This window comes from Callithrix jacchus, chromosome 9 (assembly GCF_049354715.1).
Source record: "Callithrix jacchus isolate 240 chromosome 9, calJac240_pri, whole genome shotgun sequence".
NCBI lineage: Eukaryota > Metazoa > Chordata > Mammalia > Primates > Cebidae > Callithrix > Callithrix jacchus.
The window spans coordinates 21,692,846-21,720,574 of record NC_133510.1 but is presented as its reverse complement, the minus strand read 5'-3'; the positions used below and the strand labels follow the sequence as shown (position 1 = coordinate 21,720,574).

General features: G+C 39.0%; 1 protein-coding gene across 1 annotated transcript in view; it reads left to right on the top strand.

Moving 5' to 3' along the window:
- Positions 1 to 27,729, top strand: part of CD163L1 (CD163 molecule like 1) — a 106,173-nt gene that overhangs the window by 37,525 nt on the left and 40,919 nt on the right. Inside the window, exons 7-8 of the mRNA XM_002752290.6 lie at positions 216 to 536; positions 2,380 to 2,700. Coding sequence (XP_002752336.4) covers positions 216 to 536; positions 2,380 to 2,700 — 642 coding nt within the window. The remainder of the gene's footprint in view (positions 1 to 215; positions 537 to 2,379; positions 2,701 to 27,729) is intronic.

Here is a 27,729-nt window from a genome sequence, read left to right as displayed (position 1 = left end):
TTCAGTAAATTTGCTTTTGTTGTTTCATGCTTTAGGGACACCTTCTCTCCAAAAATTGAATAAAAAATTATCAAATGAAGCTTTATCCAGAAGTATCACCTATTAGGCAAAGTCTTATAGTGACGAATTTAAACAGTGAAGAAAATATCATCTTTAGTCTTCTGAAAAGACCCTCTCATTCAATCTCAAATATGTGATCTTTGTCTTGCTTGCAGATAAGTCAGATCTGGACCTAAGGCTCGTAGGGGATGACAGTGCCTGTTATGGGAGATTAGAGGTGAAATACCAAGGAGCGTGGGGAACTGTGTGTCATGACAGATGGAGCACAAGGAATGCAGCTGTTGTGTGTAAACAACTGGGATGTGGACAGCCTATCCATATGACAGGTGTGGGCTATTTTGAAGAAGCATATGGACCTATCTGGCTGGATGATGTTTCTTGCATCGGAAATGAGTTAAATATCTGGGACTGTGAACACTGTGGATGGGGAAAGCATAATTGTATACACAGAGAGGATGTGATTGTATCCTGCTCAGGTAAGACTTGTTCTTGTTTATTCTTTCCTAACAAGAGAAATAATAGTCCTCACAGGAAGGCCTTCTGGGCCTATAAACTGGCTCAAATATGGAAATTAATTGAGGGACCATGTCTCTGTCCTTACATTAGACTTCAGTTCACTTCACCTGGAACTCTTCCACTTATACAGGTAAAGTAAGAAATTAGTAGATGGCCCTTTGTATCCGTTTCCCTACTATACACAGAAGCGGCTCAGCCTTTTAACTACACTAAGGGAATGCCACCGTTGGGTCCATGTCTGTCCAACAAACTATTAGAGCCTTTCTAACCAACCCTGAGCTGCATCATTAAGTCTAGTTTCTGCTAGAAACTAGACTTATCAGTAAATTCATCCTGATCCAACTTTATGTTCCTTCCAGCATCATCTCACATCCTTAATATTCATTCCCACATATATTCTGATTTCTCTCTGTGCAAATTGGAAAAGTCATGGTTGTTTGTGTCCACATGAGACATTTTGTACCTCACTTTTTGGAGCCTACTGGGACTTGCGTCTAGATGTAAAGAGGGTTGATGGGATGGGTGCTAAGGAGAATCAGGAGTGCCTTTCAAGGTGGTTATCTCAGTGGAGATTTAATTGCTTCAAGCACAGTGGGTTAATACTCTCATACAGAGGAGGATGGTTGTCTCTACTGTTAAAGGTGAAACAGTTGAATTTAGGGTTTCAATGTTCCCAACCTCACTGGGTCTTCCCATATGAACCCATCCCAATTTTCAGAATTCTATTCCGTCCCAGTCAAAGCCCTCACTTTAACAGTAGACATCCTGTGAGGTTGAGAATTTAGCTCCTTACCAGATGAGGGATTTCAGCAATCTCAGTTCTGTGGCTGTAAGAGATACTAGTTCCTTTCCGGGAGACGTAAAATCTTGCAGGTCATATTGCGGTTCAGCTGGGAATTTGAACTAAGCTCATCCTTTTCTTTCCCTATTTTGTCCAGTGCATTTGGGAGCAGCCAGCCAATCTCATTATGCTTGTAAATTTGACAAAAATGTCCTAAGGTATCAAATATGTTCTCCCAGAACTTTGCCTCCTATAAGTATTTGATTAGGAGCATCTAATGATGATATTTTGTATATATCTATTGCCACATCATGCCATGGACTATCAGTGCCCTCTTTACTACAGGATATAAACCATTAGTGTCATTCAATTTTTATCAGATTAGAGAATCAATTCTAGAATCAAGTCATGAATTATAGCATTAATTCATAAAACTCACCCCTAAGATTTTGTTCCTCTAGAACCACTATTAGTACCAAAATCTGTGTTATTCAGGGATCTCTGGGAAAACAAAACCAATAGAATGTGAGTCTCTCTCTCTCTCTCTGTGTGTGTGTGTGTGTGTGTGTGCATGCATGCATGTGTGTATGTGTATATATATATATATGTACGTAGAGAGAGGGTGAGAGAGACAGATGTATTTTAAGGAATTGGTTTCATCAATTGCATAAGAAATTATGGGGGCTTATACAGTGGGTGGGGAAATAAGTCCAAAATCTGCGGGGAGGCCAGCAGACTCCAGAGAAGAGCTATGTTGTAGGCTTGAATCTCAAGAAAGTGTGGAGGACTTTAGTCTTTTCTCTTAAGATCTTCAACTGATTGAATGAGGCCCACTCACATTATAGAGAATGATCTGCTGTCCTCAAAGTCTGCTGATTTAAATGTTAATCACATCTAAAAAAAATACCTTCACAGCACCATCTAGACTGGTGTTTGACTACATAACTTGGTATCATACCCAGCTGAGTTGACACATAAACCATCACACCCATTAACTACTTGCTTCATTGTTCTTGATGCAGGTAATGATACTTGGGGCCTGAGGCTGGTGGGCGGCAGCACCCGCTGCTCAGGAAGACTGGAGGTGTACTTTCAAAGACGATGGGGCACAGTGTGTGATGACGGTTGGAACTATAATGCAGCAGCTGTGGTGTGTAGCCAGCTGGACTGTCCATCTTCTATCATTGGCATGGGTCTGGGAAATGCTTCTACAGGATATGGAAGAATTTGGCTCAGTGATGTTTCCTGTAATGGAGATGAGTCAGATCTCTGGTCATGCAGGCACAGTGGGTGGGGAAATACTTTCTGCAGTCACCATGAAGATGTTGGAGTGGTCTGTTCTGGTAAGATACCCAAACCAGGGCTTCCTGTAAAAGAAACCACCCGGGTTCTCTAATATGCCCTCTTTTTTCTTAATCAGTGTGTTTATGACAGAGTATTCATTTCTCACTTTTTTAGAGCTAACTATACGTCATATTCTCAATTTTCATTTTTAATATCTTTTTGTGGGATCAAACCTGTTTTCTCAAGAAAACTATTTTTTTCTCAAGAAACCTAATTTCTCATGAAACCTAATTTTCTAATATTTACCCAAATTTTCCTGAAGTCAGTTTCATCAAACCACTAGTCAATACTACAATTCTACAAAAAGACGTCAAATCAGTTTAGGAGAAAATAATAAGAATTCAGTTATTTATTTAAATAAATAAACCCTTACGTTGAATCACCCAATTTCTCAAAAATTAGTTCCCAAGATGACTGAAATACTCATTTTTACCTGAAAGACTTATTTATGTAAATTCAGTCCCAATAATATTAGAATCAATAAACCTCATCCAGAGGTCTGGGCTTATGGTTTACATTATTTTAAAGATGTCAAGAATTGCCTTGTAGATTCCTTCTCTAAGACCAAAGTTTTTATTAGACAACTTTAAACTGATACAAAGAAAAAATTCGCATACAACTACCTATGTAGTACAATTTTATAAGAGTTGGATTCCCTGACTCAGATACATTATTGGTCTTCGGGCTTCCTTGTTTTCAACATATTCATTTCTTAGTCTATACATTCTTTCCAAGATGCGTGGATAAGATATTGAATTGTATCTTAAAGACTCATTAAGCTCTGATATTTTAACTTTTTATTTTAAACTTTCATAATTCTATTCTCCCTTTTAATGTAGGTCGACATAAAGTTACGATTTACAAATAATCACAATCTTTTTTCAGAGAAGATCTTCCAATTTGGATTTTACCTGTTGTTTTCTGGAAGCTTGTTCTCCCAATACACTATTCTCTTTTTAAATTATCTTTACTGATCTATAATGTGTGTACATATTTACGGGGTACATATTTTGTTTTGACTCATGCGTAGAATGCTGCATGACTGTAAATGATCAAGTCAGGGTATTTAGGGTATCTTTCGCCTCAAACATTTATCATTTCTCTGTGTTGATAACATTTCAAATCTTCTCTTCTAGCTATTTTAAAATATACAATATGTTGTTTTTAACTATAGTCATCCTACTGTGCTATTGAACACTAGAGCTTATTTTTTCTGTTTAACTGTATGTTTGTACCTATTAACCTACCTCTCTTCATCCTGCCTGCCCACCACACACATACCCTTCCCAGCCTCAGGTAACTATCATTTACTCTCTAGCTCCATGAGATGACTTTTTTAGCTCCCTGTTGCAAGTGAGAACATGTGATATTTGTCTTTTGGTGCCTGGCTTATTCTGCATAACATAATGTCATTCAGGCTATCCATGTTGCTGCAAATAGTAAGATTTCATTCTTTTTTAGGACTGAATAGTATTCCATTGTGTATATATTCATACCATGTTTATTTATTCATTCATCCACTGATGGACACTTAGGTTGATTTCTTATCTTGGCTATTGTGAATAGTGTTGCTATAAGCATGGTGGTGCAGTTATCCCTTTGTTCATAAACTTTTTAAATTTATTTCTTAAAATGTCTGTGAGTACCTGGTAGGTATATATATTTATGGAGTACATGAGATGTTTTGATACAAGTGTGCAATGTGAAATAAGCACATCCTGGAGAATGGGGTTTCCATCCCCTCAAGCATTTATCCTTTGTGTTAACAATCCAATTACATTCTTTAACTTCTTTAAAAATATATACTTAAGTTATTATTGACTATAGTCACCCTACTGTGCTATCAATAGTAGGTTTTACTAACTTTTTCTATTTTTTGTACCCATTCACCATCCCCACCTTCTCCTCAGCCCCTCACTACCTTTCCCAGCCTCTGGGAACCATCCTTCTACTCTATATGTCCATGAGTTCAATTGTTTTGCTTTTTAGATCCCAGAAATAAGTGAGATCATGTGATGTTTGTCTTTCTGCAACTGGCTTGTCTCACTTAACATAATAGGCATATGAAAAAGTGCTCAACATCATTGCTCATCAGAGAAATGCAAATCAAAAATACAATGAGATTTCATATTACCCCAGTTAAATGGCTTATATCCAAAAGACAGGCACATGCTGGTGAGGATGTGGAGGAAAGAGAGCCCCTGAACACTGTTGGTGGGAATGTAAATTAGTACAACCATATGGGGAACAGTTTGGAAGTTCCTCACAAAACTAAAAATTGAGCTACCATGTGATTAAGCAATCCCATTGCTGAATATATATCCCCCAAAAAGAAATCAATATATCAAAGAGATGTCTGCACTCCTATGTTTGTTGCAGCACTGTTTACAATTGCTAAGATCTGGAAGCAATCTAAGTGTCCATCAACAGATGAATGGATAAGGAACATGTGGTACATATACACAATGGAGTACTATTCAGACATTACAAAATGATGTTCAATGATTTGCAACAACATGGAGGTAGTCCTTTGGTATACTGATTCCCTTTCCTTTGGATAAATAGGAATTCTGGATCACACTGTAAAGTTCTATTTTTAGGTTTTTTGGGAAATTTCCATATTGTTATCTTGAGAAATGTCTATTCATACCCTAAGCCCCCCTCCCACTGCCCTTTTTTTTTTTTGAAACTGGGTCTCACTCTATTTGTCCAGGCTGGAGTGGGGTAGCACAATCTTAGCTCACTGCAGCCTTGACTTCTTGGGCTCAAGAAATCCTCCCACCTCAGTCTTCCCTGGTCTCAGTCTCCCAGGCTCAAGTGATCTGCCTTCCTTGGCCTCCCAAAGTGCAGGGATTATACGTGTGAGCCACCGTGCCCAGCCTGTCCACTTTTTTTTTTTTATTGGATTTTAGGTTTTGGGGTACATGAGCAGAGCATGCAAGACAGTTGCGTAGGTACACACATGGCAGTGTGCTTTGCTTTTCTTCTCCCCTTCACCCACATTTGGCATTTCTCCCCAGGCTATCCCTCCCCACCTCCCCCTCCCACTGGCCCTCCCCTTTTCCCCCCAATAGACCCCAGTGTTTAGTACTCCCCTTTCTGTGTCCATGTGTTCTCATTTTTCATCACCCACCTATGAGTGAGAATATGCGGTGTTTCATTTTCTGTTCTTGTGTCAGTTTGCTGAGGATGATGTTCTCCAGATTCATCCATGTCCCTACAAATGACACAAACTCATCATTTCTGATTGCTGCATAATATTCCATGGTGTATATGTGCCACATTTTTCCAATCCAGTCTATTATCAATGGGCATTTGGGTTGATTCCAGGTCTTTGCTATTGTAAACAGTGCTGCAATGAACAATCGTGTGCATGTGTCCTTATAGTAGAACGATTTATACTCTTTTGGATATATACCCAGTAATGGGATTGCTGGGTCGAATGGAATTTCTATTTCTAAGGCTGTGAGGAATCGCCACACTGTCTTCCACAATGGTTGAACTAATTTACACGCCCACCAACAGTGTAAAAGTGTTCCTTTTTCTCCACATCCTCTCCAGCATCTGTTGTCTCCAGATGTTTTAATGATCGCCATTCTAACTGGCGTGAGATGGTATCTCAATGTGGTTTTGATTTGCATCTCTCTGATGACCAGTGACGATGAGCATTTTTTCATATGATTGTTGGCCTCATATATGTCTTCTTTCGTAAAGTATCTGTTCATATCCTTTGCCCACTTTTGAATGGGCTTGTTTGTTTTTTTCCTGTAAATCTGTTTGAGTTCTTTGTAAATTCTGGATATCAGCCCTTTGTCAGATGGGTAGACTGCAAAAATTTTTTCCCATTCTGTTGGTTGCCGATCCACTCTAGTGACTGTTTCTTTTGCCGTGCAGAAGCTGTGAAGTTTCATTAGGTCCCATTTGTCTATTTTGGCTTTTGTTGCCAATGCTTTTTGTGTTTTGTTCATGAAGTCCTTGCCTACTCCTATGTCCTGGATGGTTTTGCCTAGATTTCCTTCTAGGGTTTTTATGGTGCCGGGTCTTATGTTTAAGTCTTTAATCCATCTGGAGTTAATATTAGTGTAAGGTGTCAGGAAGGGGTCCAGTTTCTGCTTTCTGCACATGGCTAGCCAGTTTTCCCAACACCATTTGTTAAACATGGAATCCTTTCCCCATTGCTTGTTTTTGTCGGGTTTATCAAAGATTGTATAGTTGTATGTATGTTGTGTTGCCTCCGGTGCCTCTGTTTTGTTCCATTGGTCTATATCTCTGTTTTGGTACCAGTACCGTGCTGTTTTGATTACTGTAGCCTTGTAGTATAGTTTGAAATCCGGTAGTGTGATGCCCCCCGCTGTGTTCTTTTTGCTTAGAATTGACTTGGCTATGCGGGCTCTCTTTTAGTTCCATATGAAGTTCATGGTGGTTTTTTCCAGTTCTGTGAAGAAAGTCAATGGTAGCTTGATGGGGATAGCGTTGATTCTGTAAATTACTTTGGGCAGTATAGCCATTTTCACGATATTAATTCTTCCTAACCATGAACATGGAATGTTTCTCCATCTGTTTGTGTCCTCTCTGATTTCGTTGAGCAGTGGTTTGTAGTTCTCTTTGAAGAGGTCTCTTACGTTCCTCGTGAGTTGTATTCCAAGGTATTTTATTCTTTTTGTAGCAATTGCGAATGGCAGTTTGTTCTTGATTTGGCTTTCTTTAAGTCTGTTATTGGTGTAGACGAATGCTTGTGATTTTTGCACATTGATTTTATATCCTGAGACTTTGCTGAAGTTGCTTATCAGTTTCAGGAGTTTTTGGGCTGAGGCAATGGGGTCTTCTAGGTATACTATCATGTCGTCTGCAAATAGAGACAATTTGGCTGCCACCTTTCCTATTTGAATACCCTTTATTTCTTTTTCTTGCCTGATTGCTCTGGCTAGAACTTCCAGTACTGTATTGAATAGGAGTGGTGAAAGAGGGCATCCTTGTCTAGTGCCAGATTTCAAAGGGAATGCTTCCAGTTTTTGCCCATTCAGTATGATATTGGCTGTTGGTTTGTCATAAATAGCTTTTATTACTTTGAGATACATTCCATCGATACCGAATTTCTTGAGGATTTTTAGCATAAAGGGCTGTTGAATTTTGTCAAATGCCTTCTCTGTGTCAATTGAGATAATCATGTGGTTTTTGTTTTTGGTTCTGTTTATGTGGTGAATTACGTTGATAGACTTGCGTATGTTGAACCAGCCTTGCATCCCCGGGATGAATTCTACTTGGTCATGATGAATAAGTTTTTTGATTTGCTGTTGCATTCGGCTTGCCAATATTTTATTGAAGATTTTTGCATCTATGTTCATCATAAATATTGGCCTGAAGTTTTCTTTTCTCGTTGGGTCTCTGCCGGGTTTTGGTATCAGAATGATGTTGGTCTCATAAAATGATTTGGGAAGGATTCCCTCTTTTTGGATTGTTTGAAATAGTTTTAGAAGGAATGGTACCAGCTCCTCCTTGTGTGTCTGGTAGAATTCGGCTGTGAACCCGTCTGGACCTGGGCTTTTTTTGTGTGGTAGGCTCTTAATTGCTGCCTCGACTTCTGAACTTGTTATTGGTCTATTCATAGTTTCAGCTTCCTCCTGGTTTAGGCTTCGGAGGACACAGGAGTCCAGGAATTTATCCATTTCTTCCAGGTTTACTAGTTTATGCGCATAGAGTTGTTTGTAATACTCTCTGATGATGGTTTGAATTTCTGTGGAATCTGTGGTGATTTCCCCTTTATCATTTTTTATTGCATCTATTTGGTTGTTCTCTCTTTTATTTTTAATCAATCTGGCTAGTGGTCTGTCTATTTCGTTGATCTTTTCAAAAAACCAGCTCTTGGATTTATTGATTTTTTGAAGGGTTTTTCGTGTCTCAATCTCCTTCAGTTCAGCTCTGATCTTAGTTATTTCTTGTCTTCTGCTGGGTTTTCAGTTTTTTTGATCTTGCTCCTCTAGCTCTTTCAATTTTGACGATAGGGTGTCAATTTTGGATCTCTCCACTCTTCTCATGTGGACCCTTATTGCTATATACTTTCCTCTAGAGACTGCTTTAAATGTGTCCCAGATATTCTGGTATGTTGTGTCTTCGTTCTCGTTAGTTTCAAAGAACTTCTTTATTTCTGCCTTCATTTCGTTGTTTATCTGATCAACATTCAAGAGCCAGTTGTTCAGTTTCCATGAAGCTGTGCGGTTCTGAGTTAGTTTCTGGATTCTGAGTTCTAACTTGATTACACTATGGTCTGAGAGGCTGTTTGTTATGATTTCAGTTGTTTTGCATTTGTTGAGCAGTGCTTTACTTCCAATTATGTGGTCAATTTTCGAGTAGGTGTGATGTGGTGCTGAGAAGAATGTGTATTCTATGGATTTGGGGTGGAGAGTTCTGTAAATGTCTATCAGGTTTGCTTGCTCCAGGTCTGAGTTCAAGCCCTGGATATCCTTGTTGATTTTCTGTCTGGTTGATCTGTCTAGTATTGACAGTGGAGTGTTAACGTCTCCCACTATTATTGTGTGGGAGTCTAAGTCCTTTTGTAAGTCATTAAGAACTTGCCTTATGTATCTGGGTGCTCCTGCATTGGGTCCATATATGTTTAAGATCGTTAGCTCTTCTTGTTGTATCGATCCTTTTACCATTATGTAATGTCCTTCTTTGTCTCTTTTGATCTTTGTTGCTTTAAAGTCTATTTTATCAGAGATGAGAATTGCAACTCCTGCTTTTTTTTTTGCTTTCCATTAGCTTGGTAAATCTTCCTCCATCCCTTTATTTTGAGCCTTTGTGTATCCTTGCATGTGAGATGGGTTTCCTGTATACAGCACACTGATGGGTTTTGGCTTTTTATCCAATTTGCCAGTCTGTGTCTTTTGATTGGTGCGTTTAGTCCATTTACATTTAGGGTTAATATTGTTATGTGTGAATTTGATACTGCCATTTTGATGCTAAGTGGCTGTTTTGCCTGTTAGTTGTTGTAGATTCTTCATTATGTTGATGCTCTTTAGCATTTAGTGTGATTTTGGAATGGCTGGTACTGGTTGATCCTTTCTATGTGTAGTGCCTCTTTTAGGAGCTCTTGTAAAGCAGGCCTGGTGGTGACAAAATCTCTGAGTACTTGCTTGTTCGCAAAGGATTTTATTTTTCCTTCACTTCTGAAGCTCAGTTTGGCTGGATATGAAATTCTGGGTTGAAAGTTCTTTTCTTTAAGAATGTTGAATATTGGCCCCCACTCTCTTCTGGCTTGTAGTGTTTCTGCCGAGAGATCTGCTGTGAGTCTGATGGGCTTCCCTTTGTGGGTGACCCGACCTTTCTCTCTGGCTGCCCTTAGTATTCTCTCCTTTATTTCAACCTTGTTGAATCTGACGATTATGTGCCTTGGGGTTGCTCTTCTTGCGGAATATCTTTGTGGTGTTCTCTGTATTTCCTGCAATTGAGTGTTGGCCTGTCTTGCTAGGTGGGGGAAATTTTCCTGGATGATGTCCTGAAGAGTATTTTCCAGCTTGGATTCATTCTCTTCGTCCCCTTCTGGTACACCTATCAAACGTAGGTTAGGTCTTTTCACATAGTCCCACATTTCTTGGAGACTTTGTTCATTCCTTTTTGCGCTTTTTTCTCTGATCTTGGTTTCTCGTTTTATTTCATTGAGTTGGTCTTCGACTTCAGATATTCTTTCTTCTGCTTGGTCAATTCGGCTTTTGAAACTTGTGCTTGCTTCGCGAAGTTCTCGTATTGTGTTTTTCAGCTCCTTAAATTCATTCATATTCCTCTCTAAGTTATCCATTCTTGTTATCATTTCCTCGAATCTTTTTTCAAATCTTTTTTCAAGGTTCTTAGTTTCTTTGCATTGATTTAATACATGATCTTTTAGCTCACAAAAGTTTCTCATTATCCATCTTCTGAAGTCTAATTTCGTCATTTCGTCACAGTCATTCTCTGTCCAGCTTTGTTCCCTTGCTGGTGATGAGTTTTGGTCCTTTCTAGGAGGCGAGGTGTTCTGGTTTCGGGTGTTTTCCTCCTTTTTTCGCTGGTTTCTTCCCATCTTTGTGGATTTGTCCGCTGGTCGTCTGCGTAGTTGCTGACTTTTCGATTGGGTCTCTGAGTGGACACCCAGACTGTTGATGATGAAGTATTTCTGTTGCTTAGTTTTCCTTCTACCAGTCTAGCCCCTTCGCTGTATGACTGCTGAGGTCCGCTCCAGACCCTGCTTGTCTGGGGTGCACCTCTTGCAGCTGTGGCACAGCGAGGGATGCTACCAGTTTCTTTTTCTGCTATCTTTGTCCCAGGATGATGCCTGCCTAATGACAGTCTTTTGGATATAGAGGGGTCAGGGAGCTGCTTGAGGAGACAGTTTGTACTTTATAGAAGCTCAATTGCTGAGCTGTGAGCTCTGTTGTTCATTCAGGGCTATTAGGCTGCTATGTTTGATTCTGCTGCAACAGAGCTCATTAAAAAACCCTTTTTTTTCTCAAATGCTCTGTGTTGAGGGGTTTGGGCTTTATTTTTGGATGTCTGTTGAGGTCCTGCCCAGCTAGGACGCAGACTAGCCACTGTTTGCCTGCTGAGGCTCCGCCCTGCTGTTGTGAGGCTCGCCCTGGCTCTGCTGTGTTCTCCGCCACGCCCTGCGACGGAGTCTCTCTGTTGTAGCGGGTTGCCTCGGCAACGGCAGGCTGCGTCAGCAGTGGGCATGTATCTCAGTAGGGACTGGTTGCCTCGGCAATGGCTGGCTGCGTCAGCAATGGGCGTGTATCTCAGTAGGGGCGGGTTGCCTCGGTAATGGTGGACGCCCCTCCCTCTCAGAGTGTCTCCGGCCGTCTGCACGGAGCTTGTTTGAAATCGCGGTTTTGTTTGTCCCAGTGGGCCACCCCTAACGCTCTGTCCCTGCAGTCCCCTGGGCTGGCCCACTGTCCAAGTCTAGCTCAGTCTCAAGTCCAGCCCTCTCACGTCTCCTGTTGCCGGTTCAACGGGGCACCCGGACAAGCGCGCCCTGTGGGGAGTGCTGGGTAGGGCCGGCTGCCGCCACTCCGGCTGGCTTTGCCCGGCGGAAGTTCTGCCTGGCGTCCTGCGTCTCCTCTTCACTTGGGAATTTCCTTGTTCTGTGGGCAACAAAGATCAGTCTGGAAATGCAGCTCAGACTCACCTCTCCATGGACACAACGAGAGCTCCAATCCTGGGTTGTTCTCACAGCACCATCTTCACCTGTCCACTTTTTAATGGGGTTGCTTTGTTTCCCTGTTGAGTTATACAATTTTTTGAATATTCTGAATATCATCTTCTGTTAGATGAACAGTTGGTTTGCAAATATTTTCTCTTATTCAACAGGTTGTGTTTTCACTCTGTTGTTTCCTTTGCTGTCTGGAAGCTTTTTAGTTTGTCTGCTTTTGGTTTTGATGCCTGCGTTTTTGAAATCTTAGCTCTAAAATATTTGCTCACCCATGTCTTGGAGTGTTTTCTCCTAGTAGTTTTATAGATTGAGGTGTTACATTTAAGTCTTTAATCCATTTTCCTTTGATTTTTATGTATGGTGAGAGAGGGGTAGAGTATTGTTCTTCATGTGGATATCCAGTCTTCCCAGCATCATTTGTTGAAGAGGTGTCCTGCTCTCAGTGTATGTCCTTGATGGCTTTGTCAAAAATCAGTTGGTTACAAATAAATGGATTTATTTCTAGGTTCTCTATTCTGTTTAATTGATCCATGTGTCAATTTTATACCAATAGCAGGCTGTTTTGGTTACTATAGCTTTGCAGTATATTTTGAAGGTAGATAGTATGATGTGCCTCAAGCTTTATTCTTCTTCACAAGGTTGCTATTGCTATTCAGATTCTTTTGTGATTCCATCCAATTTTAGAATTGTTTTATATACATATATATATGAAGAATTTCATTAGTATTTTAATAAAGACTGCATTACATCTGTAGAATGTTTTGGGTAGTATCTTCATCCATTTGCATTGCTATAAAGGAATACATGAGGATGGGTAATTTATAAAGAAAAGAGGTTTATTTTGCTCACAGTCTGAACACTGAACAAGCATGGCATCAGCATTTGCCTCTGGTGAGGTCCTCAGGGAGCATGGCAAAAGGGGAAGGGGAGCCAACATCACATGATAAGAGAGGAAGGGATAACAGGTTCTTTTTAACAGCCAAATCTCAAAAGAACTAATAGAGTGACAACTCACTCATTACCACAAGGATTGCACCAAGTCATTCATGAGCAATGCACCACCATGAGGTAAACACCTCCCATTAGACCTCACCTCTGACATTGAGAATCAAATTTTGACATGAGATTTGGAGGGGCAAACATCCAAACTATATTATGTAGTATGATAATTTTAATAATATTGATTTTTCCCATCAAAAAGCAGGAGGTGTCTCTTCATTTCGTTTGTTTGTGTCTTCCTTAATTGCTTTCATCAGTGTTTTGTAGTTTTCCTTGTAGAAGTCTTTCACCTCCTTGGTTAAATGTATTCCTAAGTATTTTATTTTTTTGTGGCTACTGTAAATAAGATGGCCTTCTTGAAGTCTTTCTCGGTACTTTGTTATTGGTGTATAGAAATGCTACTCATTTTAGTATGTTGATTTTGTATCCTGTAATTTTGCTGAATTTATTAGTTCTAATAGATTTTTAATGGAGTCTTAAGGTTTTTCTAAATATTCAATCATGTCATCTGCAAAGATGGACAATTTAACTTTCTCTTTTCTGATTTGGATACTTTTTTTTTTGGTGGAGTCTTACTCTGTTGCCAGGCTGGAGTGCAGTGGCATGATCTCGGCTCACTGCAACCTCTGCCTCCCAGGTTCAAGTGATTCTCCTGCCTCAGCCTCCTGAGTAACTGGTACTACAGGCATGCACCACCATATGCATGTAATTTTTGTTTTTTTAATAGAGATGAGACTTCACCATGCTTGCCAGGATGGTCTCAATCTCCTGATCTTGTGATCCACCCACCTTGGCCTCCCAAAATGCTAGGATTGCAGGCATGAGCCACTACAGCTGGCCTGATTTGGATACTTTTTATTTCTTTCTCTTGTCTGATTGCTCTGGCTAGGACTTCCAGTACTATGTTAAATAACAGTGATGAACGTGGGCATCCTGTCTTGTTCTAGTTCTTATAGGTAAGACTTTCAGCTTTTCCCCATTCATTAGGATATTAGTTGTGGGCTTGTCCTATATGGCCTTTCTCATTTTGAGGTATCATTTTATCGTGCCTACTTTGTTGAGAGTTTTTATTATAAAGGGATTTTGAATTTTATCAAATGCTTTTTCTGCATTTATTGAGATGATCATATGATTTTTGTCATTCATTCTGTTAATGTATTACTTTTATTGATTTGTATATGTTCAATCATCCTTGCATGCCTGGAATAAATCCCACTTGACCATAGTGTAGTGTGTGTGTGTGTGTGTGTGTGTGTGTGTGTGTGTGTGTGTGTTAGAGGATTTGGCTTGCTGGCATTTTGTTGAGAGCTTTCATTAAGGATAATGGCCTGTATTTTTCTCTTTTGTTGCTTACTTTTCTGGTTTTGTTATCAGGATAATGCTGGTCTCATAGCATTAGTTAGGAAGAATGCCTTTTTATTTGATTTTCTGGAATAGTTTGAAAAGAATTAATGTTAGATTTTCTTTTAGTTTGATGGAAGTCAGCAGTAAAGCCATCTAGTCCTGGGTTTTCCTGTGTCTGGAGACTTTTAATTACTGATTTAATCTCATTACTCATCATTGATCTGTTCAGGATCAATTCCTGTTTCTTCCTTGGTCAATCTTGGGTAGATTGTATGTGTATAGGAATTTACCCTTTCTTCTAGGTTTACCAGTTTTTGAATGTATGTTGCTTGTATTAGTCTCTGATAAACTTTTATATTTCTGTGGTATCAGTTGTAATGTCTCTCTCTGTTTGTAATTTTTATTTGAATTTTCACTCTTCTTTTAGCAAAAGTTTGATTTCATCTTTTCAAAAAGTCAGCTTTTTGTTCAATGTTTGTATTGGTTTTTAGGCTCTATTTTGTTTAGTTCTGCTCAGATCTATATTATTTCTTTCCTTCTACACATTTTGGATTTGGTTTGATCTTGTTTTTCTAGTGTGTTGAGATGCATCATTAGATTGTTTATTAGGAATCTTTCTACTTTTTGATGTAGATGTTCATTGCTACAAATTCCTTCTTAGCTGTGCCATTGTTGTATCCCATAAGCTTTGGTGTGTTGTGTTTCTATTTTCATTTGTTTCAAGAAATATTTTCATTTCCTTCTTAATTTCTTCATTAACCAAAAGATCATTCAGGAGCATATTGTTTAATTTCCATGTATTCTTACAGTTTTCAAAATTCCTCTGGTTATTGATTTCCAATTTATTCCATTGTGGTCTGATAAGAGACTTTATATAATTTTGAGCTTTAAAAATTTGGTGAGACTTGTTTTGTGGCCTTGAATATGGTCTATTCTGGAAAGTGCTTTATGTACTGATGAAAATAATGTATATTCTACAGCTGTTGAATGAAATATTCTGTAAATGTCTGTTAGGCACATTTGGTCTAAAGTCTAGTTTCTATCTGTTGTTTCTTTATGGGTTCTCTGTCTAGATGACATGTTCAATGTTGAGATGAATAGTTGAAGTGCCAACTGTTACTGTATTGGAGTCTCTCCCTTCAAACCTAATAATATTTGCTAAATATATGTCTGAGTGCTTCATTGTTGGGTATATGTGTATTTAGAATTGTTCTAGCCTCTTAATGAATTGATTCACTTGTCAGTATATGATAACCATCTTTGTCTTTTTTTAACTCTTTTTAATTTAAAGTTCACTTTATCTAAGTATAGCTATTTCTACTCTTCTAATTGCTTTTGGTTTTCGTTTCCATGGAATATCTTTTTCCATTCCTTCACTTTTAGTCTATGTCTATCTTCACAGGTGAAGTCAGTTTCTTCTAGGCCAGAAGAAACTTACTTATATTTCGGTTATTGTTTCTATATTCATACAGCTAATCTATATCTTTTAAGTGGACAATTTAATTCATTTACATTCAGGGTTATTGTTAATAGGTAAATATGTATCCCTGTCATTTTAGTAATTGTTTTTTCTTGTTTTGTACATCCTTTATTTCTTCTCTCTTATTATTTATTAATGTCATTTTGTGGTTTTCTATGGTGGTAACATTTAAGTCCTTTTTCTCTCATTTGTCTGCTTAGTAAATTTTATACTTTCATGATGGCAGACACTTCCAAATATAGGATTTCTTAGGTGTTTCTTGTAGGAACAATCTAGTGGTGATAAATTTCCTCTCTTTTTTTTTTTTTTTTTTGCTTATCTGGGAAAGATCTTATATCTTCTTCACTTTGGAAGGATAGCTTTGCTGGGTATTGCATTTTAAGCTGACTTTTTTTTTCTTTTAGCACCTGGAATATACCATACCTTTCTTTCCCAGCCTGTAAGATTTCTGCTGGGAAACCCCTATTCATCTGATCTGGGTTTGCTTGCATGTGAGTGGGCAGTTTTCTCTCGTTGTATTTAAAATTACTTTTTTGTCTTGGACTTTTCACAGTTTGAATATAATGTGCTTTGGAGAAGACATTTTGTATGGAAAGGTGTATCTCTTTGGAGATCTTTCAGCTTCTTGTATCTGGATATCTAAGTATTTTTTAGTGGGGTCCAAAGTGGCTCTGGCCAGAGGTCGTGGCACTTGCGAAGGCGAGGTCATGAGTTCAAGGCTAACCTGAGCAACCTTATAAGCTCAAACTGATTGGCAAAAAAAAAAAAAAAAAAAAAACCCTGAAAAGTTACAGGTGGCTGTAGGTACAGCTTCAGCAGACTTTAACCTCCCTGCCTGACAGCTCTGAAGAAAGCAGCAGATCTCCCAGGACAGTGTTTGAGCTTTGAAAAGGGTCAGACCACCTCCTCAAATGAGTCCCTGACCTCCGTGTATCCTGAGTAGGAGACACTCCCAGTAGGTGCTTACAGACACCTCATACAGGAGAGCTCTGGCTGGCATCTGGTGGGGGGATGAAGCTTCCAGAGAAAGGAACAGGCAGCAATCTTTGCTGTTCTTCAGCATCCCCTGGTGATACCCAGGCAAACAGGGTATTGAGTGGACCTCCAGCAAACTCCAGCAGACCTGCAACAGAAGGGCCTGATTGTTAGAAGAAAACGTAACAAACAGAAGGGAATAGCATCAACATCAATCAAAAGATATTCACTCAGAGATCCCATTACTAAGGTCACCAACATAAAGACTAAAGGTAGATAAATCTTTGGTCTATCATCCTAGAAGATGAGGAGAAACCAATGCAAAATTGCTAAAATTTCCAAAAACCAGAACACCTCTTATCTTCTAAGGGACCACAACTTCTCACTAGCAAGGGAACAAAACTGGATGGAGAATGAACTTGACATATTGACAGAAGTAGGCTTCAGTAGGTGGGTAATAAAATCCTCTGAGCTATAGGAGCATGATCTAATACAATGCAAGAAAGCTAAGAACTTTGAAAAATGGTTAGATCAATTGCTAACTAGAATAACCAGTTTAGAGAAGAGCATAAATGACCTGGCGGAGCAGAAAAACACATCATGAGAACTTCGTGAAGCATACACAAGCATTAATAGCTGAATAAATCATGCAGAAGAAAGAACATCAGAGACTAAGATCAACTTAATGAAATAAAGTGGGAAGAAAATATTAGAGAATAAAGAATGAAAATAAATGAATAAAGCCTCCAAAAAATATGGGACTATGTGAAACAACCGAATCTACATTTGGTGTACCTGAAATTAATGGGGAGAATAGAACCAAGTTGGAAAACTCTTCAGGATATTATTTAGGAGAACTTCCACAACCTAGTAGGACAGGCTAACGTTCAAATTCAAGAAATACAGAGAGCACCACAAAAATACTCCTTGAGAAGAGTAACCCCAAGACACAAAATTGTCAGATTCACCAAGGTTAAAATGAAGAAAAAAATGTTAAGGGCAGTCAGAGAGAAAGGTTGAGTTACCCACAATGGGAAGCTAATCAAACTAGCAGTAGATCGCTCAGCAGAAATCCTACAATCTAGAAGAGAGTGAGGACCAATATTCAGCATTTTTAAAGAAAAGAATTTTCAACCCAGAATTTCATATCCAGCCAAACTAAGCCTCATAAGTGAAGGAGATAATATAATTCTTTATAAATAAGAAAATGCTGAGATTTTGTCACCACCAGGCCTGCCTTACAAGAGCTTCTGAAGGAAGCACTAAACAAGGAAAGAAACAACTGGTAACAGCTACTGCAAAAACAAACCAAATTATAAAGAGCATTGACAATATGAAGAAACTGCATCAACTAATGGGCAAAATAACCAGCGAGCATCACAATGACAGGATCAAACTCACACATAATAATATTAACTTTAAATGTAAACTGGCTAAATGCCCCAACTAAAAGACACGGACTGACAATTTGGATAGAGTCAACCCCATAGGTGTGGTGTATTCAAGAGACCCATCTCATGTGCAAGGACACACATAGGCTCAAAAGAAAGAGATGGAGAAACATTTAGCAAGAAAATGGAAAGCAAAAAAAAAAAAAAAAAAAAAAAAGAAAGAAAAGAAAAAACTAGGGGCTGCAATCCTCTGATAAAACAGACTTTTAAAAAACTATTATTATACTTTAAGTTCTGGGTACCTTTTCAGAACGTGCAGTTTGTTACATAGGTATACACATGACATGGTGGTTGGCTGCATCCATTACCCCATCATCTACCTTAGGTATTTCTTCTAATGCTATCCCCCCCTAGTCCCCCACCCTTGACAGGCCCAAGTGTGTGATGTTCCCCTCCCTGTGTCCATGTGTTCTCATCATTCAACTCCCACTTATGAGTAAGGACATGTGGTGTTTGGTTTTCTGTTCTTGTGTTAGTTTGCTGATAATGATGGTTTCCAGTTTATTTTATGTCCCTGCAAAGGACATGAATACAAAGGACATGAATGAAGGAAAAAAATTTTGCAATCCATTTGACAAAGGGCTAACATCCAGAATCTACAAAAAACTTAAACAAATCTACAAGAAAGAAAAAACCAACCCCATCAAAAAGTGGGTGAAGGATATGAACAGACACTTCTCAAAAGAAGACATTTATGCAGCCAACAAGCATATGAAAAAGAGTTCATCATCATTGGTCATTAGAGAAATGCAAATTAAAACCACACTGAGATACCATCTCACACCAGTTAGAATGGCGATCATTAAAAAGTCAGGAAACAACAGATGCTGGAAAGGATGTGCGGAAATAGGAATGCTTTAACACTATTGGTGGGAGTGTAAATTAGTTCAACCATTGTGGAAGATAGTGTGGTGATTCACCCAGCAGTCCCATTACTGGGTATATACCCAATGGATTATAAATGATTCTACTATAAAGACACATGCACACATATGTTTATTGTGGCACTGTTTACAATAGCAAAGATGTGGACCCAGCCCAAATGCCCATCAGTGATAGACTGGTTAAAGAAAATGTGGCACATATAAACCTTGGAATACTATGCAGCTATAAAAAAGGATGAGTTCATGTCCTTTGGAGGGACATGGATGAATCTGGAAACCATCATTTTCAGCAAACTAACACAAGAACAGAAAGCCAAACACTGCATGTTCTCACTTGTAAGTGGGTGTTGAACAATGAGAACACATGGACACAGGTAGGGGAACATCACACATTGGGGCCTGTCAGGGAATTGGGACCTAGGGGAGGGTTAGCATTAGGAGAAATATCTAATGTAGATGACAGGTTGATGTGTGCAGTGAACCACCACGGCACATGCATACCTATGTAACAAACCTGCACCTTCTGCAAAGGTACTCCAGAACTTAAAGCATAATAACAAAAAAAAACTGAAAAGTTTCAGCTATTATTTTATTAAATAAGTTTTCAATGCCATTATCCATCTCTTCTTCTGGAAAACCCAAAATTCAAATATTTGGTCACCTTATGATGTCCCATGTGTTGCAAAGGATTTTTAACTAAAAAAAAAAAAAAAATTCTTTCTTTTTTCTTTTACTTGGTTATTTCAAAGATTTATCTTTGAGTTCTGCAATTCTGTCTTCTACTTTATCTAGTATACTGTCGATACTCTTGATTGTATTTTTTGTGTTTTTTATTGAATTCTGTGGCTCCATGGTTTCTGTTTGTTTCTTTTTTATGATTTCTATCTCTGTTGAATTTCCCTTTCATATCCTACATTGTTTTTCTAATTTCTTTTTATTATTTATCTGTGTTTTTTGATGTTTCACTGATTTTCTTTTTGTTTCTTTTTAGTTGTATTTGGGCTCTGGTGTGCATGTGCATATCCTGATCCTGCAGGATTGTTGCATAGGTACATAAATGCCATAGTTATTTGCTGTCTCCATCCCCCCAACCCCCATCACCTACATCAGGCATTTCTCCCAGTGTTATCCCTCCCCATCCTCTCCACCCCCCAACACTGTCCTCCCCTCCCCTTCCCTGCACACCCTCACTGAGCCCAGTGAGTGTTGTTTGCTTGCCAGTGCCCAAGTTTTCTCATTGTTCATCACCCACCTATGGGTAAAAACATGTGGTGTTTTGTTTTCTGTTCTTGTGTCAGTTTGCTGAGAATGATGGTTTCTAGGTTCCTCCATGTCTCTACAAAGGACATGAACTCATTGTTTTTTATGGCTACATAGTATTCCATGGTGTGTATATGCCACATTTTCCTTGTCCAGTTCATCATCAATGGGCATTTGGGTTGGTTCCAGGTCTTTGCTATCATAAACAGCACCACAATGCACATACGTGTGCATGTGTCTTTATAATAGAATGATTTATAATCCTTTGGGTATAAACCCAGTAATGGGATTACTGGGTCAAATATGCAATTTCTATTTCTAGATCCTTGAGGAATCACCACATGGTTTTCCATAATGGTTGAACTAATTTACACTCCCACAAACAGTGTAAAAGTGTTCCTTTTTCTCCACATTCTCTCCAGCATGTGTTGTCTCCAGATTTTTTAATGATTGCCATTCTAACTGGCATGAGATGGTATCTCAATATGGTTTTGATTTGCATTTCTCTAATGACCAATGACGATGAGCATTTTTTCATATGTTTGTTGGCTGCATAAATGTCTTCTTTTGAAAACTGCCTGTTCATATCCTTCACCCACTTTTGAATGGGTTTGTTTGTTTGTTTTTCCTGTAAACCTGCATTAGTTCTTTGTAGATTCTGGATAATAGGCCTTTGTCAGATGGATAGATTGCAAAAATTTTTCCCCATTCTGTTGGTTGCCAGTTTACTCTAATGTTTCTTTTGCTGTGCAGAAGCTCTTAAGTTTAATTAGATCCCATTTGTCTATTTTGGCTTTTGTTTCCAATGCTTTTGGTGTTTTAGTCATGAGGTCCTTGCCTGTGCCTATGTCCTGAATGGTGTTGCCTAGGTTTTCTTCTAGGGTTTTTATGGTGTTAGTTCTTATGTTTAAATCTTTAATCCATCTGGTGTTAATTTTTGTATAAGGTGTAAGGAAGGGGTCCAGTTTCAGCTGCCTGCATATGTCTAGCCAGTTTTCCCAACACCATTTCTTAAACAGGGAATCCTTTCCCCATTGCTTGTTTTTTTCTGGTTTGTCAAAGATTAGATGGTTGTAGATGTGTGGCATTGCTTCTGAGACCTCTGTTCTGTTCCATTGGTCTACATCTCTGTTTTGATACCAGTGCCATGCTGTTTTGATTACTCTAGCATCGTAGTATAGTTTGAAGTCAGGTAGCATGATGCCTCCAGCTTTATTCTTTTTGCTTAGGATTGTCTTGGCTATGCAGGCTCTCTTTTGGTTCCATATGAAGTTTAAAGTGGTTTTTTTTCCATTCTGTGAAGAAGGTAAATGGTAGCTTGATGGGGATAGCATTGAATCTATAAATTACTTTGGACAGTATGGCCATTTTCTCAATGTTGATTCTTCCTAACCATGAGCATGGAATGTTTTTCCATCTGTTTGTGTCCTCTCTTATTTTCTTGATCAGTAGTTTGTAGTTCTCCTTGAAGAGATCTTTTACATCCTTCGTTAGTTGCATTCCTAGGTATTTTATTCTCTTTGTAGCAATTGTAAATGGGAGTTTGCTTGTGATTTGGCTCTCTGTTTATCTGTTGTTGGTGTATAAGAAAGCTTGTGATTTTTGCACATTGATTTTTATATCCTGAGACTTTGCTGAAATTGCTTATCAGCTTAAGGAGATTTTGGGTTGAGATGATGGGGTCTTCTAAATATACCATAGTGTTGTCTGCAAATAGGGACAATTTGACCTCTTCTTTTCCTAATTGAATGTCCTTTATTTCTTTTGCTTGCCTGATTACTCTGGCTAGAACTTCCAATACTATATTGAATAGGAGTGGTGAGAGAGGGCATCCTTGTCCAGTGTCAGAGTTTGAAGGGAATAATTCTTGTTTTTGCCTGTTAAGTATGATTTTGGCTGTGGGTCTGTCATAAATAGCTTTTATTATTTTCAGATACATTCTGTTGATACCTAGTTTATTGAGAGTTTTTAGCATAAAGGGCTGTTGAATTTTGTAAAAGGCCTTCTTTTCATCTATTGAGATAATTATGTGGTTTTTGTCTTTGGTTCTGTTGATGTGGTGGATTATGTTTATAGATTTGCTTTTGTTGAACCAGCCTTATATCCTCGAGATGAAGCCTACTTGATCATGGTGGACAAGCTTTTTGATGTGCTGTTGTATTCGGTTTGCCAGTACTTTATTGGAGATTTTTGCATCAATGTTCATCATGGATATTGGCCTGTAGTTTTCTTTTTTAGTTGAGTCTCTGCTGGGTTTTAGTATCAGGATGATGTTAGCCTCATAAAATGATTTGGGAAGGATTCCCTCCTTTTGTATTGTTTGGGATAGTTTCAATAGGAATGGTACCAGTTCCTCTTTGTATGCCTGGTAGAATTCAGCTGTGAACCTATCTGGACCTGGACTGTTTTTGGTTGGTAGGCTCTTAATTGCTGCCTCAACTTCAGCCCTTGTTATTGTTATTCAGGGTTATTCAGGGTTTCAACTTCTTCCTGACTTGGTGTTGGGAGTGTGCAAGTGTCCAGGAATTTATCGATTTCTTCCATGTTTACTGGTTTATGTGCATAGAGTTTTTTGTAGTAATCTCTGACAGTAGATTGTATTTCTGAGGAATTGGTGGTGATCTCCCCTTTATCTTTTTTATTGCATCTATTCAAGTCTTTTCTCTTTTTTTTTTTTTATTAGTCTAGCTAGTGGTGCATCTATTTTGTTGATCTTTTTAAAAAACAAACCAGTTCCTGGATTTATTGATTTTTTTGAAAGGTTTTTATGTTTCTATCTCCTTCAGTTCTGCTCTGATCATAGTTATTTCTTGTCTTCTGCTAGCTTTTGAGTTTTTTTTTATCTTGCTCCTCTAGCTCTTTCAATTTTGATGATAGGATGTTGATTTTTAGATTTTTCCTTGCTTCTCATGTGAGCATTTATTGCTATAAAGTTCCCTGTAGAGACTGCTTTAAATGTGTCCCAGAGATTCTGTTATGTTGTGTCTTCATTCTCATTGGTTTTGAAGACCATTTTTATTTCTGCCTTCATTTCATTGTTTATCTGTTCATCATTCAGGAGTAGTTGTTCAGTTACTATTGTGTGGTTTTGAGTGCTTTTCTTAATCCTGAGTTCTAATATGATTGCACTGTGATCTGAGAGACTGTTTGTTATTATTTCTGATCTTTTGCATTTCCTGAGGAGTAATTTACTTCCAAATATGTGGTCAATTTTAAAGTAAGTGTGATGTGGTGCTGAGAAGAATGTGTTTTCTGTGGATTTGGGGTGGAGTGTTCTACAAATGTCTATTAGGTTCACTTGGTCCAGATCTGTGTTCAAGTCCTGGTTATTCTTGTTGACTTTCTGTCTCTTTGATCTGTCCAACATTGTCAGTGGAATGTTAAAGTCTCCCACTATTATTGTGCAGGTGTCTAAATCTCTTTGTAGGTCTTTAAGAACTTGCTTTATGTACCTGGGTGCTCCTGCATTTGGTGCATATATATTTAGGATAGTTAGCTCTTCCTGTTGCATTGATCCTTTTACCATTATCTAATGCCCTTCTTTGTCTCTTTTGATCTTTGTTGGCTTAAAGTCCATTTTATCAGAGACTGGGATTGCTACCCCTGCTTTTTTTGGTTGTCCATATGCTTGGTAAATCTTCTTCCATCCCTTTATTTTGAGTCTGTATGAGTCTGGCACAGGAGATTGGTCTCCTGAATACAGCACACCAACGGGTCTTGACTTTTTATCCAGTTTGCCAGGCTGTGTCTTTTGATTGGGGCATTTATGCCATTTACATTCAATGTTAATATTGTTATGTTTGAATTTGATCCTGCCATTTTGTTACTGGTTGGTTGTTTGCCCATTAGTTGACACGGTTTCTTCATTGCATCGTTGTTCTTTACCATTTGGTACATTTTTGCAGTGGCTGGTACTGGTTGTTCCTTTCCATGTTTAGTACTTCCTTCAGGAGCTCTTGTAAGGCAGGTCTTGTAGTGATTAAATCTCTCAGCAATTGCTTGTCTGTAAAGGATTTTATTTTTCCTTCACTTATGAAGCTTATTTTGGCCAGATATGAAATTCCTAGTTGAAAGTTCTTTTCTTTAAGGATATTGAATATTGGCCCCCACTCCCTTCTAGCTTGTAGGGTTTCTGCCAAAAGATCTGCTGTGAGTCTAATGGTCTTTCCTTTGTGGGTGACTCAACCTTTCTCTCCAGCTGCCCTTAGGATTTTTTCCTTCATTTCAACCCTGGTGAGTCTGATGATTATGTGCCTTGGGTTTCCTCTTGTTGAGGAATGTCTTTGTGGTGTTCTCTGTATTTCCTGGATTTGAATATTGGCCTGCCTTGTTAGGTTGGGGACATTCTCTTGGATAATATCCTGAAGAGTATTTTCCAGCTTGGATTCATTCTGTTCATCACATTCAGGTACACTGATCAAGAATAGATTAGGTCTTTTCACATAATCACATATTTCTTGGAGGCTTTGTTCATTTGTTTCACTCTTTTTTCTCTAATCTTGCCTTCTCATTTTAGTTCATTGATTTTATCTTCAAATCAAATATCCTTTCTTTTGCTTGGTCGATTTGACTGTTGAAACTTTTGTATGCCTCACAAAGTTCTCCTGCCATGTCTTTCAGATTCATCAAGTCATTTATATTCTCTCTAAGCTGTTTATTCTAGTTAGCATTTCATCCAACCTTTTTTCAAGGTTCTTAGTTTCTTTGCATTGGGTTAGAAGATGGTCTTTTACCTCAGAGAAGTTTGTTATTACCCACCTTCTGAAGCCTGCTTCTGTCAGTTTGTCAAACTCATTCTCTGTCGTGTTCTGTTCCCTTGATGGTGAGGAGGTGTGATCCCTGGGAAGAGATGAGGTGTTCAGGTATTTGATGGTTTCATCCTTTTTGCACTGGTTTCTTCCCATCTTTGTGGATTTATCTCCCCTTATTCCTTGAAGTTGGTAATTTCAGGAGGAATCTCTGAGTAGGTGTCTTTTCTGTTGAGGTTGGAGCTATGCCTTTTTTGGCCTGTAGTGATGCTGCTGGGCTGCCTTGGATTCAGTCAGACTGCTGGTGGGTGGTCTTCCCCTGGAGTTTGTTTAGGCAGGTGAGTTTAGCCTTGCCTTCCCAGTGGCATCTCTCCTTCCCCAATCTCTATCTTCTTGGTTAGGGTCAAACTGGTGTATGCACTGTGAAGCTCTCTAGTGTGTGGGCTTCAGTTTGAGTTTTGTAGGAGGGGGGCCTGCCAGGCCTTATGGCCTATTTCCCTGCTTTCAACTCTGCCTTTCTGTGGGACGGTAGTTCCATCCCACTGGCATTAGTCCAAACTTCTGCCTAGGTCTGTTCTGACAACTTGCAGCACCAGGTGGGAGCTGTCGCTCAGATTTGCATTGACAACCCACAGCACCCCTCAGCCTGGCGGGCTCTCATGGACCATGGGTTGCAGGAGGGACGAGGGAAGCACAGGATCTGAATTGGGGCACTGAAGGGGTGAAGTCCCAGTCTCTCCAAGCTGGCTACATGTTCCAGGTGGGGATGTGCCCTTCCCTGTCTCAGTTCGCCCTCCCTGGGCTGCTTTTGCCCTGCTTTGACTTGCCTTCCCTGGGCTATTTTCAGTGTCCTACCAGTTTCACTGAAACAAACCCAGCACCTCGCTTAGACTCATGAAGTCCTCTAGCCCGCTGTGTCTCATTCACTGGGAGCTGCATTCCAGTGTTGCTTCCTCTCAGCCATCTTGGTCCCCCCTCTGAATTTTTTTTTAACTGAAACAATAGAAAACAAGCTGATACTATTCATAGTCTGTTTCACAGACTATGCCACAGGACACCAAAACTACCAAAGCGCCCTAAAAAGATAAGAGTCTAGAATTAGATTCATTGCATTTCACATCAATATTGCTAAAAATTTCCTACAAAGACTGACTCAATTTGGCTCAGAATTAATTTCTGATTTAATTTTTTCCCTCCTTTTAAAAATGGTTTTTATTTCCATAGGTTTTTGGGAAACAGGTGGCAATTGGTTACATGAGTGAATTCTTCAGTAGTGATTTGTGAGATTTTGGTGCACCCATCCCTGAGCAGTATACACTGAACTCGATTTATAGTCTTTTATTTCACAATCCCCTTCTACCCTTTCCCCTGAGTCCTTAAAGTCCATTGTATTATTCTTATGTCTTTGCATCCTCATAGCTTAGCTCCAGGTTATGAATGAGAACATATGATGTTTGATTTTCCATTCCTGAGTTACTTCACCTACAATAATAGTCTCCAATTCCACCCAGGTTGCTGCAGATGCTATTAATTCATTCATTTTGATGACTGAGTAGTATTCCATCATATATGTAATGTGTATATATATATATATACACACACACACACACATGCCACAGTTTCCTCATCCACTTGTTGATTGATGGAAATTTGGGCTATATTTTTGCAATTACGATTTGTGTTGCTATAATTACGCATGTGCAAATTATCTTTTTCAGATAATGACTTCTTTTCCGCTGGGTAGATACTCAGTAGTGGGACTGCTGGATCAAATGGTAGTTCTGCTTTTAGTTTAAGGAATCTCCGCACTGTTTTTCATAGCGGTTCTAGTAGTTTACATTCCACCGGCAGTATAGAAGTGTTCCCTTTTCACTGCATCCATGCAAACATGTTATTTTTTTATTTCTTATTGCATTTTAGGTTTGGGGGTACATGTGCTGAACATACAAGACAGTCGCATAGGTACACACATGGCAGTGTGTTTTGCTTCCTTTCTCCCCTTCACCCACATTTGGCGTTTCTCCCCAGGCTATCCCTCCCCACCTCCCCCTCCCACTGGCCCTCCTCTTTTCCCCCCAATAGACCCCTTTCTGTGTCCATGTGTTCTCACATTTCATCACCCGCCTATGAGTGAGAATATGCGGTGTTTCATTTTGTGTTCTTGTGTCAGTTTGCTGAGAATGATGTTCTCCAGATTCATCCATGTCCCTACAAACGACACGAACTCATCATTTCTGATTGCTGCATAATATTCCATGGTGTATATGTGCCACATTTTCCCAATCCAGTCTATCATCAATGGGCATTTGGGTTGATTCCAGGTCTTTGCTATTGTAAACAGTGCTGCAATGAACATTCGTGTGCATGTGTCCTTATAGTAGAACGATTTATAGTCCTTTGGGTATATACCCAGTAATGGGATTGCTGGGTCAAATGGAATTTCTATTTCTAAGGCCTTGAGGAATCGCCACACTGTCTTCCACAATGGTTGGACTAATTTACACTCCCACCAACAGTGTAAAAGTGTTCCTTTTTCTCCACATCCTCTCCAGCATCATGTTATTTTTAATTTTTTTATTATGGTCTTTCTTGCAGGCATAAGGTGCTATTGCATTGTAGTTTTGATTTGCATTTCCTTGATCATTAGTGATGCTGAACATTTTTTATTAAAAAAATCCCACTTCTTTTCTCACATACAGTGAATTTCATGTT